General features: G+C 36.4%; 1 protein-coding gene across 1 annotated transcript in view; it reads right to left on the bottom strand.

Moving 5' to 3' along the window:
- Positions 1-11,954, bottom strand: part of ELMO3 (engulfment and cell motility 3) — a 1,057,243-nt gene that overhangs the window by 136,408 nt on the left and 908,881 nt on the right. Inside the window, exon 18 of the mRNA XM_044081425.1 lies at positions 11,608-11,712. Coding sequence (XP_043937360.1) covers positions 11,608-11,712 — 105 coding nt within the window. The remainder of the gene's footprint in view (positions 1-11,607; positions 11,713-11,954) is intronic.

Genomic DNA, 11,954 nt, shown 5'->3' with positions numbered 1-11,954 from the left:
CTTGGAAAGAAAACAAGGTGAAGAATGGACTGGTTCATGTTTAGCTCTGACATCACTTTTGAGAAAAAATATATACTGATTCTAGTGGACATACAATCTTTGTGAATGAACACATAGGTTTCTTTATAGAAAAGAACTTGTAGCAAGTGCCTGTGGACAGAGAAGTTGAGCACAAAGGATGGTATTTTTTAACAGAAAAACTTCACAAATTCTAAACCATCCAATTCAAATTGAAAATTACTGAACTGTCAGTCATGACATTCAGGTCCCAGTAAGCTGAGTGGTGGCTCAAAGTTGGCAAGGATGCATGACTCAGTTAAAGAACTGTTTAACAGCCAGTAATTCTTCCCTCAGCAAGATTATGATGTGTTCAAACATGCATGCTCCCTCAAATGTTTACCTGCGTCATGAAGTTTTGATTTGTAAGGGAGACCAAAATGGCTGCCGTCCTATAGACAGTGTCTGGACATTGCTCTGCATCAATAGCATAAATTATTCCTTTATTTGCTTGAGAGAACAAACTACATAAGCAATAATCTACATCTGATATAAAGGAAGGCCTATCCTACCGTATACAGAAGCTGGAACAATGGGGAACAGTGAATTTTAAGAGGATTGCAGCGGACCTGTTTCATATCTTTTCTACATGTGCTTTCCATGAGGCCTGGGATCTCTCGACCTGCATTTCCTTAATCAATCAAAACAAGAAAAGCTAATATGTCACTGGATCCAGAACGCATGGACTCACAGACTACTAAAGCAAAATACTCTACAGTTGCATCTCCAGAAAAAGAGACTATTCCCAAAAGGGCTAGAACTGGGAAACTTCAGGAAATGTTGAAATCCACTACTAAACCAAAGGCTGACCAATCTAATCTTGAAGATTTAAAAATGGCACTTCAACCTATTCAAGAAGCGATACAAAGCTTCTCTACACAATTACTGGCATTCAGAGATTCTATAGATAAAATACTATCAAGAATAGACAAGACAGAAGCAAAGGTTGCCGAGAATCAAACCAGTTGCAGAAAGATCACAATTCCAATGTTAAAACTATCCTAGACATGCAACAGAAAATATTGGATCTAGAAGCCAGATCCAGGCGTAATAATATCATAATAAGAGGCATACCAGAGTGGATAGACCACAATAATCTACCAGAAACAATCACTTCCATTTTTGTTCTATTTCTAGATAAAAATACAATTACCGACCAGATTACAATTGAAAGAGCACACAGAGCCCTTAGACCATATTTGGAGCTTAACAAACCTAGAATTGTGTACGCTAAAATATTGAACTTCCAACATGTTAACAAGCTATTAATGGTGGCAAAATCTAAAAAGTATGTCATCTGGAATGGTTCAAAAATATTTCTGTCTCCGGACCTCCCTGTACAAGTTAAACTAGAGAGACAAAAACTGGCTCCATTTCTGTGCATTTCTAATCCAAAAACAAATAAAATTTCAAATGAAATACCCCAATACATTAATCTTCCATCACCAAGGCAACAAAATGTCAGCAACAAACACTAAAGAAGCTACCTCGATTTTCTTGACAGCCTTTAATGAAAGACCGGATCTGGCTGTACAGAAGCGCTAATCCAATACAGGTTCTACATTAACCTATTGGTATAACCTAATTTGAAAAGGTTACCTTGATCCGGGGGGAAGTCACTAAGTGATATTTGTCTGATGTGTCTCTATGGCTTTTACTGGTGTGGCCGAGCTGGCTGTTGTTGGGCCTAGTTTTCTCATGTAGTGGTGATGATATACAATCTCCATTAACTGACATGAACAATATCATGTAGTGACTCTAACCTCAGGATGCCTTTTCTCATGCATCTGCACTCCTTTAAAGAAAGAGATAACTGTAATCACGATTTTATCGCAGATATTGACCCCCACCTCACACTCCTTAAAGGGGTGAATACCTTGAACCTGTCAGTAGATCGCTTAAATTTTTAAGTGATTTAATAAGTGTACCTCAAAACGAAGAAATCCTTAAAGACTGCATAGAATAAAGAAAGGAGATCATTCAGCTCATTGCGGCACCTAAGTACATTTCCACACTTGTTCTTAGTGGTTGCTCGCTTAGATAGGATCGGAGTAGCTCTCTCTCGATCCTAACACTTGTCCCAGGTTCTATGACTCATAATTGTATATATATCTCATGTGGATAATTTAGTAGGAACTGTGTGTTTACCCGTAAAGGAGCACCGAATGTCTGGATCTATTTGTCTTGTGTGCCGATTAATCTGGGGTGCAGTATCTAAGAGGTATACAGACTTGTGTTCAGCAAGATATCTAATGCACGGATAAAGAGACTCTTAAATCATTTAGGAAAGCCGAGTGTTATATGGAACTGTACGCTTCCTATGTTGTAAAAGATCTAGCATATTTGCACATTACTGCATCCCTATAAGCATATGTCGAGTGTTAGTCATTATGTACAGATGCGATAATAATTGCTGATTTCTTACTATATGTTGACCTTAGTGATATAATCCCATTGAATGTAATTACTATGTGAGCTACTTCCTATACTGTCTAGTTTATTGTATTGTCCAGTGGGGATTCACCACTAACTTAGAACAGCGCTTCCTCCATGCAAGGGACCGGTTTCAAGTGTAGTATGTCTGTTTTTCCACTTACAGTAAGCCGGCTCATCAGTAGCCCTTAGTTACGGTACATCTAGGTAAAACAGCAAAAATACCTTTAGATGTAGCGATGGCTTAGTATCATTATATACCTACCTTCATAGTAGTTCTGTAGTCTAAGATAAAACTCCGGTATTTTTGTATGACAGAAGGAATAGTGTTACACGCTATAATATATGTTCACTGATGACAGAGAATATGTTGTACGCAATATAAAATCTCCTCTACAGTTTGATAAGATCTGATGCCAAATTGTATGGAATTAATTTGTATAATGATTTCACATTAGAGTGTAATTGTTAGAGTTTAGAAACACTCAAATTCCAGGTATGTCTTCTCTTTTTATTACACAGGAGTTAAGACTGCAAATTTCTGTACATAGTTTGAATCCTGTTAGCCTTTCTCAGGCTAAGTTGGTGTCATCCTTGTCTGTGCCTTTAACTTGAATGCATTTTTTTGGGTGTAAATATTACAATAAGCATATATCTATGTAGTTAAAAACACTAACATGGAAGCTTATTTTCTCCAGAAGGAAAACAAAGCTTACGTAACCATCTCCCTGTATGGGAATTATTGTCTTATTCTCTCAGCTTAAAACAAGAAGTTAGCAGAGCTAGGAGTCCGATTGTCTATTATATTTAGGATTGTTATGCATTTTAGATTCTGTAGAAATTGTCTGTTCTTTTTGGGATTTCTCGGCTGCATAGTTTCTGTTTATGTGCAAGTTGTTTACATAATGTTTTCTTTAGAAGCTTCAATACTCAATATCCCAATCCCTTCTGGGCTGGGGTGGGTGTGATTAGGCACAGATCTAGACCAGGAAGGGTTCCTTATCTTTGCCCAAGCTTTTCCGTTTAGTATACAATCACTCCTCCAATCTCCAAATATAAATAACTTACTTAATAATGGTTAAGAATAAATAATGCAGAGTATTGAGTCATGGAATATTAAGGGGTTACAGGCACATAAGAAAAGAAAACTTTTCATGCACCTGGCATTTAAAGCATTATCTAGTATAATTTTCATCCAAGAAACTCATCTATCTGAGGAGCAGTGGAAGATGGATCTGGGGAAAAGATGGATTAAAACTATTACAGCATCAGGGGCAAAAACTAATAGTGTGGGGGTTGCTATTATTATTAAAAATACATTTCAACAAGACATTATTAAACAGGACTCTGATAAGGATGGAAGATGGTGCTACTTTACTACACGTAGTATACATCTAGATAAATCTAGTTTATTTGTAAACATTTATGCACCATGCTCCAATCAACAGAATTTCCTCATGCAGATCTATAAAATCCTTGCTAGCTTCCCTAATCATTATTACATAGTGGGTGGAGATTGGAATTCTATTCAGGACCCAGAGATGGATAGGACTAATGTTAAAGCTAATTATAATAAACATGCCACCTTAACTATTTCTGAATTAAAGGAAGATTACAATCTGTTTGACCCTTACATATATCAAAGTTGCACCCTCAAAAATAACAAATTCACATTCTTTTCAAACTGCCATAAAAGCTGGTCCAGATTGGACTTTTTTCTTATATCTTCTGTATTCATCAACTTTAACATCACCCATAACACTGAACCTAGATTTCTATTGGATCACTCAAAAATATCACTGAACATTCATTGGTCTTCTTATATAACTTCACGCAACAAAGCTATTTGGTGGCAGTTTAACTCAAAACTCCTAAAGAAGAACAACATACTCACAGAAATTGAATCATACTTAGATCAATTTATTTACTCACTTAATACCTCGTCTTCTCCCTTGGATATCGCCTGGGCTGCCACAAAGACAAATATTAGAGGATTCCTTATCAACAAGGCCTCATACTACAGGAAACTTAACTTTAAAAATGAAGTACTCATAAAAGACAGAACAGGTAAACTGGAAAATGAAATACAAATTAATCATTCACCTGAAGCTGAGAAAGAAATAATTCAACTACAAGACAAACTGTTATCCTTGCACGCTGAATGTCATTCCTTCCATGAAATGAAAACTTTAGCCAAATATTCTGAATGGGCCCTTTTTCCTTCTAAATTCCTAGCTAGGATATTGAATCAGAGCAAACCCTCTCCCTTTATTCCTGAAATTTCTCATCAAGGGAAACTGTATCAAAATATACAGGATATTATTACCCTGTTTGAATCAATTTATTCAAAGTTGTATAGCCCTCCAGAAGACCCTATCGACAAAAAGGAGTTACACCTACTCTTAAATAACTTAACCTTCCCCAAACTTACCGAAGAGCAACAAGACATTCTAGCTAGGAAAATCACAAAACAAGAGATCGCCCTTGCCATCAATAGCCTCAAACTGAATAAATCCCCTGGCCTAGACGGATTTACAGCCAAATTTTATAAACATTTCATTAAAAAAATTTCCATCATTTTCCTTCAGCTTTTTAATAACATTATACAATTTGGGATAAAAGACATTCATTTAAACGCATCTAGAACCATTTTTATTTTAAAATCTAATTCCGATACCAAAGATCCATCAAAATACAGGCCTATCTCTATCGTCAACTTAGACATGAAGATCCTAGCCACAATTCTAGCTAATAGACTTAAAAAGATCATCAATAGTATTATATCACCTGAGCAATCAGGATTTATCTTACATAGGCAAACAGTGGACCATACATTTACTCTAGATGCTATGATATCACTCTCTTCCCTTGCACAGACCCCTATATATACCTTAGCTATTGACGCATCGAAGGCTTTTGACCGAATTAGCATAGATTTTTTGTTTGAGATTCTTCCACAGTTCAATATACCAAACCTTTACATTAAAATGATTAAAATGCTTTACTCAAATGCTTATACCATTCTCCAAATAAATAAATAAATGTCATCCCGAATAAATATTAAAAACGGTGCAAGACAAGGGTGCCCCCTCTCCCCCCTGCTATTTAATCTATTCATTGAACCTTTATTCTTATTAGTTAAACAGAGAACATATCACCATATTCCTATCCTTTACAATACTACAATACCTCTATCTACATATGCTGATGACTTAAACATTTATTTTTCATTTCCTAATTCTGACTTTGAAAAAATTATGACCTCCATAGACACCTTCTCTAAATTTTCAAATTACATGCTAAACTGGGACAAATCTGTAATCTTCCCAATTAATATTTACACTCAGTACCCCAAAGCTCTAACCCCAAAAAATATTGTGATTAAACAACACATCAAATACTTAGGAATTTAATTTTGCCTAGACCCCAAAGCATACTACCAGGGCAATATCACTAGTGTCTGGTCAAACATACAAAATGACCTGAAAAGGTGGACTAATCTTAAATTACACTTTCTCGCTAGATCATCAAAATGAATATACTACCTAGACTTCTCTTTATTTTTAACGCAACCAATATTATCCTGCAAAACAGCTTTTTCAAAACTATTTATTCATCTTTGTCGAATTTCTTGTGGTCCCCTAAATCTGTTAGGATTAGTTATGTTAAACTTTCATACCCAAGAGAACTAGGCGGCTTAGGACTGCCAGACTTCAAACTGTATTATGAAATCATTAACTGTAGTAGAATAATTAATATAGCTACATTCACTAAAAACTCCACTAATTGGTATCCCATTTGGGTCAAATTGTATAATAACTATATCAAATTGCTTAGCTTCAACCCTCTAGCTCTTCCCTTCTTAAAAAAGATAACCTGAGCAAATTCAAAATACATAACAGTATAAAAAACAGGATAATAACTTTACAGAAACTTGTACACACCTTAAAATTAACCCCTCCCTTCAACACTTTACAACCCCATCCACCTTAATCCTAACTTAAGATTGAATGGGACTATGATAAACTTGAATCAATTCCCACTCCTGATGGATAAAATCATCTTAGACTTGTACCCGTATATGCACCTCTCTACTTCAGAGGCAAGCGTTAAGATGAACCTCACTAAAAAATATTTGACCATATTAAGACAAATTAGGGAAGTATCTCAGACATTATTTAACCCTATCAGTGTATCAGATAAAGACGTTTCCACATGTAAGGTTTTATGGAACTTACTTCTACTCAAAAAGAAAATGATTTCAAGCTTCTATAAATTCATTATGTCCATCAAAACATAAAAGGAACCCATATATTCTAGCTACTGGATAAAACAGGATCCCCATATCACTCAAGACTAGATATCAAATGCCATCAAAAATTACCCCAATCTCATCCCTCTTAGAAAACTTAGGTACATCCAGCTTATGTTATTGAATAATGCTTATCTTACCCCAAGTATAATCAACAAAATATACCATAACTCTTCTCCTCATTGTCATTTCTGCCAAAATCAGACAGGAGACGCCCTACACATATTTTGGAGCTGTAAACGCTCATATAAGTTATGGTGCGCATTAAGAGTCCAGCCTGAGAAAATGGGCTATGAAAAATCAACTCTTTCTTGGAAATTTGCCCTCTTACATATCCCTCCCCCAGGGCTGACGAAGATGCAACTTAGGATCTTAATATCCATCTTCATGTTAATAAAGTATTGTATCACACTTAATTGGAAAAACATTAACTTACTTTCCTGGGAAGGATTTAAGACTCTTGCGACCAACCACCTAAAGGCACATAGATATATTTTTCACAACCACAAACAGACTCCATATCTTAAGGAGTTTTGGAGGACATTCGTTGACCATATATTGAATTGAATGTGATTGTACTGATATGATTTGTTTCATTTTTGTTCTTGGGCACTGTATAAATGTATATAGTTGTCTATGTTTATTTTTGTAATTTGTGTGATGTTGTCTAATATGTTTCTTTTTCAATGATATTATAAATAAATAAAAAGAATTAAAAAAAAAAGTTTTGATTTGTAAACGAGACTTTCTTATAATGACCACAAGGGGCAGTGCTGTACCATCAAGTTCCAACTCCTCTATTCTTTTAGAATAGGAATGGAGGCCAATTCACTCACCCCTGTCTCCCAAGCTGAAATATTAACATTAGATGACTGGCAATGTAACTAAAAAGGCTAAACTTTAGGCTTTTTATCCATTATCGTTTCAGCAACATGCAATAAATGTACTATGACTAATATTTCAACGTATCAGATCTTAACAAAAAACATTGATTTGCATGATGTGAAGTGGGTAGATGCTTTATGTGAAATGCTTAACTGCAATCCACCACTAAGCAGTCTGTCAAATAACTGCAAGGTGACCATTTTGTTACAGGACCTAAACCGGGACACTTAAGCTGCAGCTTATTTATAAGCCTACAGCCATACACTAATCGCTGCGCCCTACATGTGGAACATGCCTTGCAACACTAAATTCAAAGATTCTGGGGGACATCTTTACAAAACTAGAGACAGATTTTAAATATTCCTTTTCTAACCTTAGAAGTTGCTAGAATAACAGGATTTTGTGTTAGCGTTCATTTTCTGAAGGATATGAAAACTACAACTCAAAAGAATGACATTATTTAGTTAGTTCAGTTCTCAGTGATTTACCAGAAAACCATAATTTTTATGAGGATCAGACACAGACCAAAAATATAAGGCAAAAATCTGGACGTTCTGGATTGTTGAGAGGTGTGTTATGCACCAAAGGAATTGACAACATGGGTAATTTGCTGAGAAAATCATTTTCTTCTCTGTTCATTACCAGTGTGTCTGTTACACAGAATACACTCTATGGAATCCATATGGTGTGATACCGGGTGAGGAAAGGTTACAGAGCAGTAAATAATGGGGGGGGGGGGGTTGGGACACTTTTTACATATTGCTTTTACAAACTTAGAAAGTTGATAGAACAACAGGTTTTACATTAGCACAAATTTTCTGAAAGGTATTAAGTCTGAAACTCAAATGTGTGTCAATATTTTTTGACTTAAATACTCAATGATTGCCAACTATTTGCTAGAAAACCATAATTTTATGAGAAATATACCAAAAATATGAAGCAAAAATCTGGACATTCTGCTAATATCTGTACAGTTAAGAGCATACCTCTCAAGTTCCCAGCACAAGAAATCTGGACAAAGCCAAAAATAATGGGGGGACAAAGGCCCATAAATATGGATACATTTTAAATATTGCTAATATAAACACAGAAAGTTGCTAGAATAAAAGGTGTTGTGTTAACATGAATTGCCGGAAGGATAAGACGTTCAAATCTAGTTATTTAATGACTTCAGCCCTTAATGACTTACAAGAAAATCATAAGTTTTATGACGAACAGACATAAAATGAGTCAAAAATCTCGACATTATGTAAAAATGTGAGAAGTATGGTTAAGAGGTATGATCGAGAGAGAGAGTGAGAGCAGGAGATTGTGTATGTGACAGATCAGAAGAGAGTGAGAGCAATTGTGAGTTAATGTATCTATAAATGAGGAAATGTGTGTGTAGGTGTGTGTGTGTGTGTGTGTGTGTGTGTGTGTGTGTGTGTGTGAAAAATTGGGATAGAGTAAGAGCGATGTCTGAGTGCATGTATGAATGAGGGAGTGACTGTGTGTGTGAGATATCGGGAGAGTGAGAGTGATTGCGTGTGAGTGAATGCATGTATGAATGAGGAAGTGTGTGTGTGTGTGTGTGTGTGTGTGTGTGTGTGTGTGTGTGTGTGTGTGTGTGTGTGTGTGTGTGTTCTTCCAGGTTTGGGTTAAAGTTGTGCTAGTAAAGAGGACCGATGTAGTATTGTGTATATGTGTAGATGCTTCTGGTGTGTGTCTGAGACCCCCCATATGCAACCTTCTGAACACATGCTAACCCCAACACTCTCCGTAACACTGCCCCTGACCCCAACCTAACCCTGCACCTCACCTCAGAAAAGCCTTTTCTTTATACTACCAATGTTGTTGTTGTTGTACCTTTCGGCTTTTCCCGGTTAGGGGTCGCCACAGTGGAACTACGGTCCATTAATGATTGGCAATAGATTTTTACATACCTAGTTGCCAGCCCTGACGTACAACCTTCAACGAAGGTACGCCCATTCATGCATGTTTCCACACAGAAGACAACTTTAGCTGAGAATCGAACAGGACAACGTCTTATTGTGAGGTGACAACGCTACCGCAGCACTACCAATATTCAGACAAATATATCCTGAATGCAGTGATAGGGTTCTGGTTCTTGGATAACAAAAGGAAACAGTTTACTTACATGATTTTTTTTTCACTGCAATGAGCTTTCAGTGCATTGATTTTTTTTTTTTGAAATGCAAGCATAAATCAGTTTGCATTCAGTGCTTCTGCATTTCAGTGAATAGTCATATATATATATATATATATATATATATATATATATATATATATATATATATATGTATGCACACACACACACACACACACACACACACACACACACAGTATTAGTTTAAGGGTGTGCACACCAGCTTATTATACATTTATTTTTTATATTTTATATTTTTCCCCTAACAGATTTGTTTGATTTTCAATTGAATTGTAGAGGTTATAGGTCACATTAAAGGTGGGAAAAGTTTTGAAATGATTTATTGTGGTCTCATTTATTTATATCACAAAAACCTGGCATTTTAACAGGGGTGTGCAAACTTTTTATATCCACTGCATGGGGGTGGGGGTGTGTGTGTGTCCGAGACAGATGAGCCAGATTAATCAGTGGCAGCAGCATCAAGAGGTTTGCATACCTAACAGTCTGCAACACTCATTTTATTTCATTTAAGTTTGCTTTGGGGGGGCAAGTAAACATTTGCTATAGTAATCTGCTCTGCCATCCAATAGACACAGATCGATACGTACCTGCCCAGCTTATATTTTTCTTCTTGGACTACTAAAGGAGCTCCTCTTCTTATCATGGATATAACTCTCCCACCACCTGCCTTTTCTATATTCTGACTGTGGACCTAACAGAATCTTTTGTCGTCCACAAAACTGCCTGAAGTTTTTGTTTTTGGTTCAGTCACTGAAGCAGCACCACGAATGCCGGAAACCATTCAGACTAAACTGGGACATTTATGCGTCACAAAGACAATGTTTGGGATTCCAGGACAAAGACTTCCAAACTGGGACTGTCCTGGAAAAACTGGGACCATTGGTCACCTTGAATAACTGTAGTGATGGCAATGACATGTCAGCCTTGTAGCTTAATATACTTGCAAACCTGCCACTCAGATCAAATAGAAACATATATTATGTTTTAGCAATATAATAGCCCATTTCTAAAAATTGTAAATTCTGTAATACTATTTGTAGTAAAAGCTGGTGCCTCCTCAATCCCCCTAAAAATAGATGGGAAAAGGCATCAGCTTCCCTTAAAACAGTAATACAAAACATAAACTTTGCAGATATTTGTAATCAAGGAAATGTTTGTATTGTGACACATCTGGGAATTATGCATACAGTGTATCACAGGGCTTAGCTCATACATTTCAGTGTTCTTAAAAAGTCATGTCCTCAGCATTACAGTTGGTTTTTATATAACACTTTTTGCCTTGTAAGCTGTAATTTACTGGAAATGACAACAGCAGAGAAAGGGTGCTGCTGATTAGAAGGAAGGCACCAAATGTCCTAGGAACATTTTGATATGCAGTGATGGTGACAGATACTTCTGTGGCCATCACTCAGTGCAAAAATGTCCTTTCTCCAAAGGAGGCCAATTCAGAGAAATTCCCTGCTCACTAAGATACAGTGAACTCAATTGTTTAAGAAAAGGATGGAGTGGACACAGACCCTTACAGTTTTTTTTTTGAGGGGGGGGACTTTGCTCACTCCCCCCAAAAATGAAGTACTAAATTCTCTCTGAACAAGTTTTTGAACATATGAGGAATTCAAAACAATGACTTTTGCACTTATAAACTGGAGGTAATCACATCCAAAGAAAAACAGTAGAAGAGCAACAAAGCCAATCTCTTCCACAAAACATACATACAGAATGAGAAGAATGCTCATGTAAAATGTGGACTTACTTTTTTCATGAAGACTTTCTATAGGAATGTGTTCTAAACCCTCCTCGATGTCACCATAGTGCAGCACCTTGTAGTTGGGTGAAAGACGGCAGTACCACAGCTTATCTAGGTAAAAAAGGGAACAACTTAGTGTAAGAGGAAGCAACAAAAGCGGGTCTGCGCAAACATTACAGTAAGTAACCTGACTAATGACTGAGTCAGATAGAATAAAAGGAAGCCACCTGTAACCATAACAGCCACATCCTTTTTTACTGACTGAATCTACTACAGAAACAGGCATAAATTTATTGCAAATTCAGGCATTGTGAGAACACTTGCTCAAATGGCATTAAAATCTACTTTTCGCG

This window comes from Protopterus annectens, chromosome 8.part0, assembly GCF_019279795.1.
Source record: "Protopterus annectens isolate FY-2018-M chromosome 8.part0, PAN1.0, whole genome shotgun sequence".
Classification (NCBI taxonomy): Eukaryota; Metazoa; Chordata; order Ceratodontiformes; family Protopteridae; genus Protopterus; species Protopterus annectens.
Note: the sequence above shows the minus strand (reverse complement) of the source record. Positions and strands in the feature narration are given on the sequence as shown.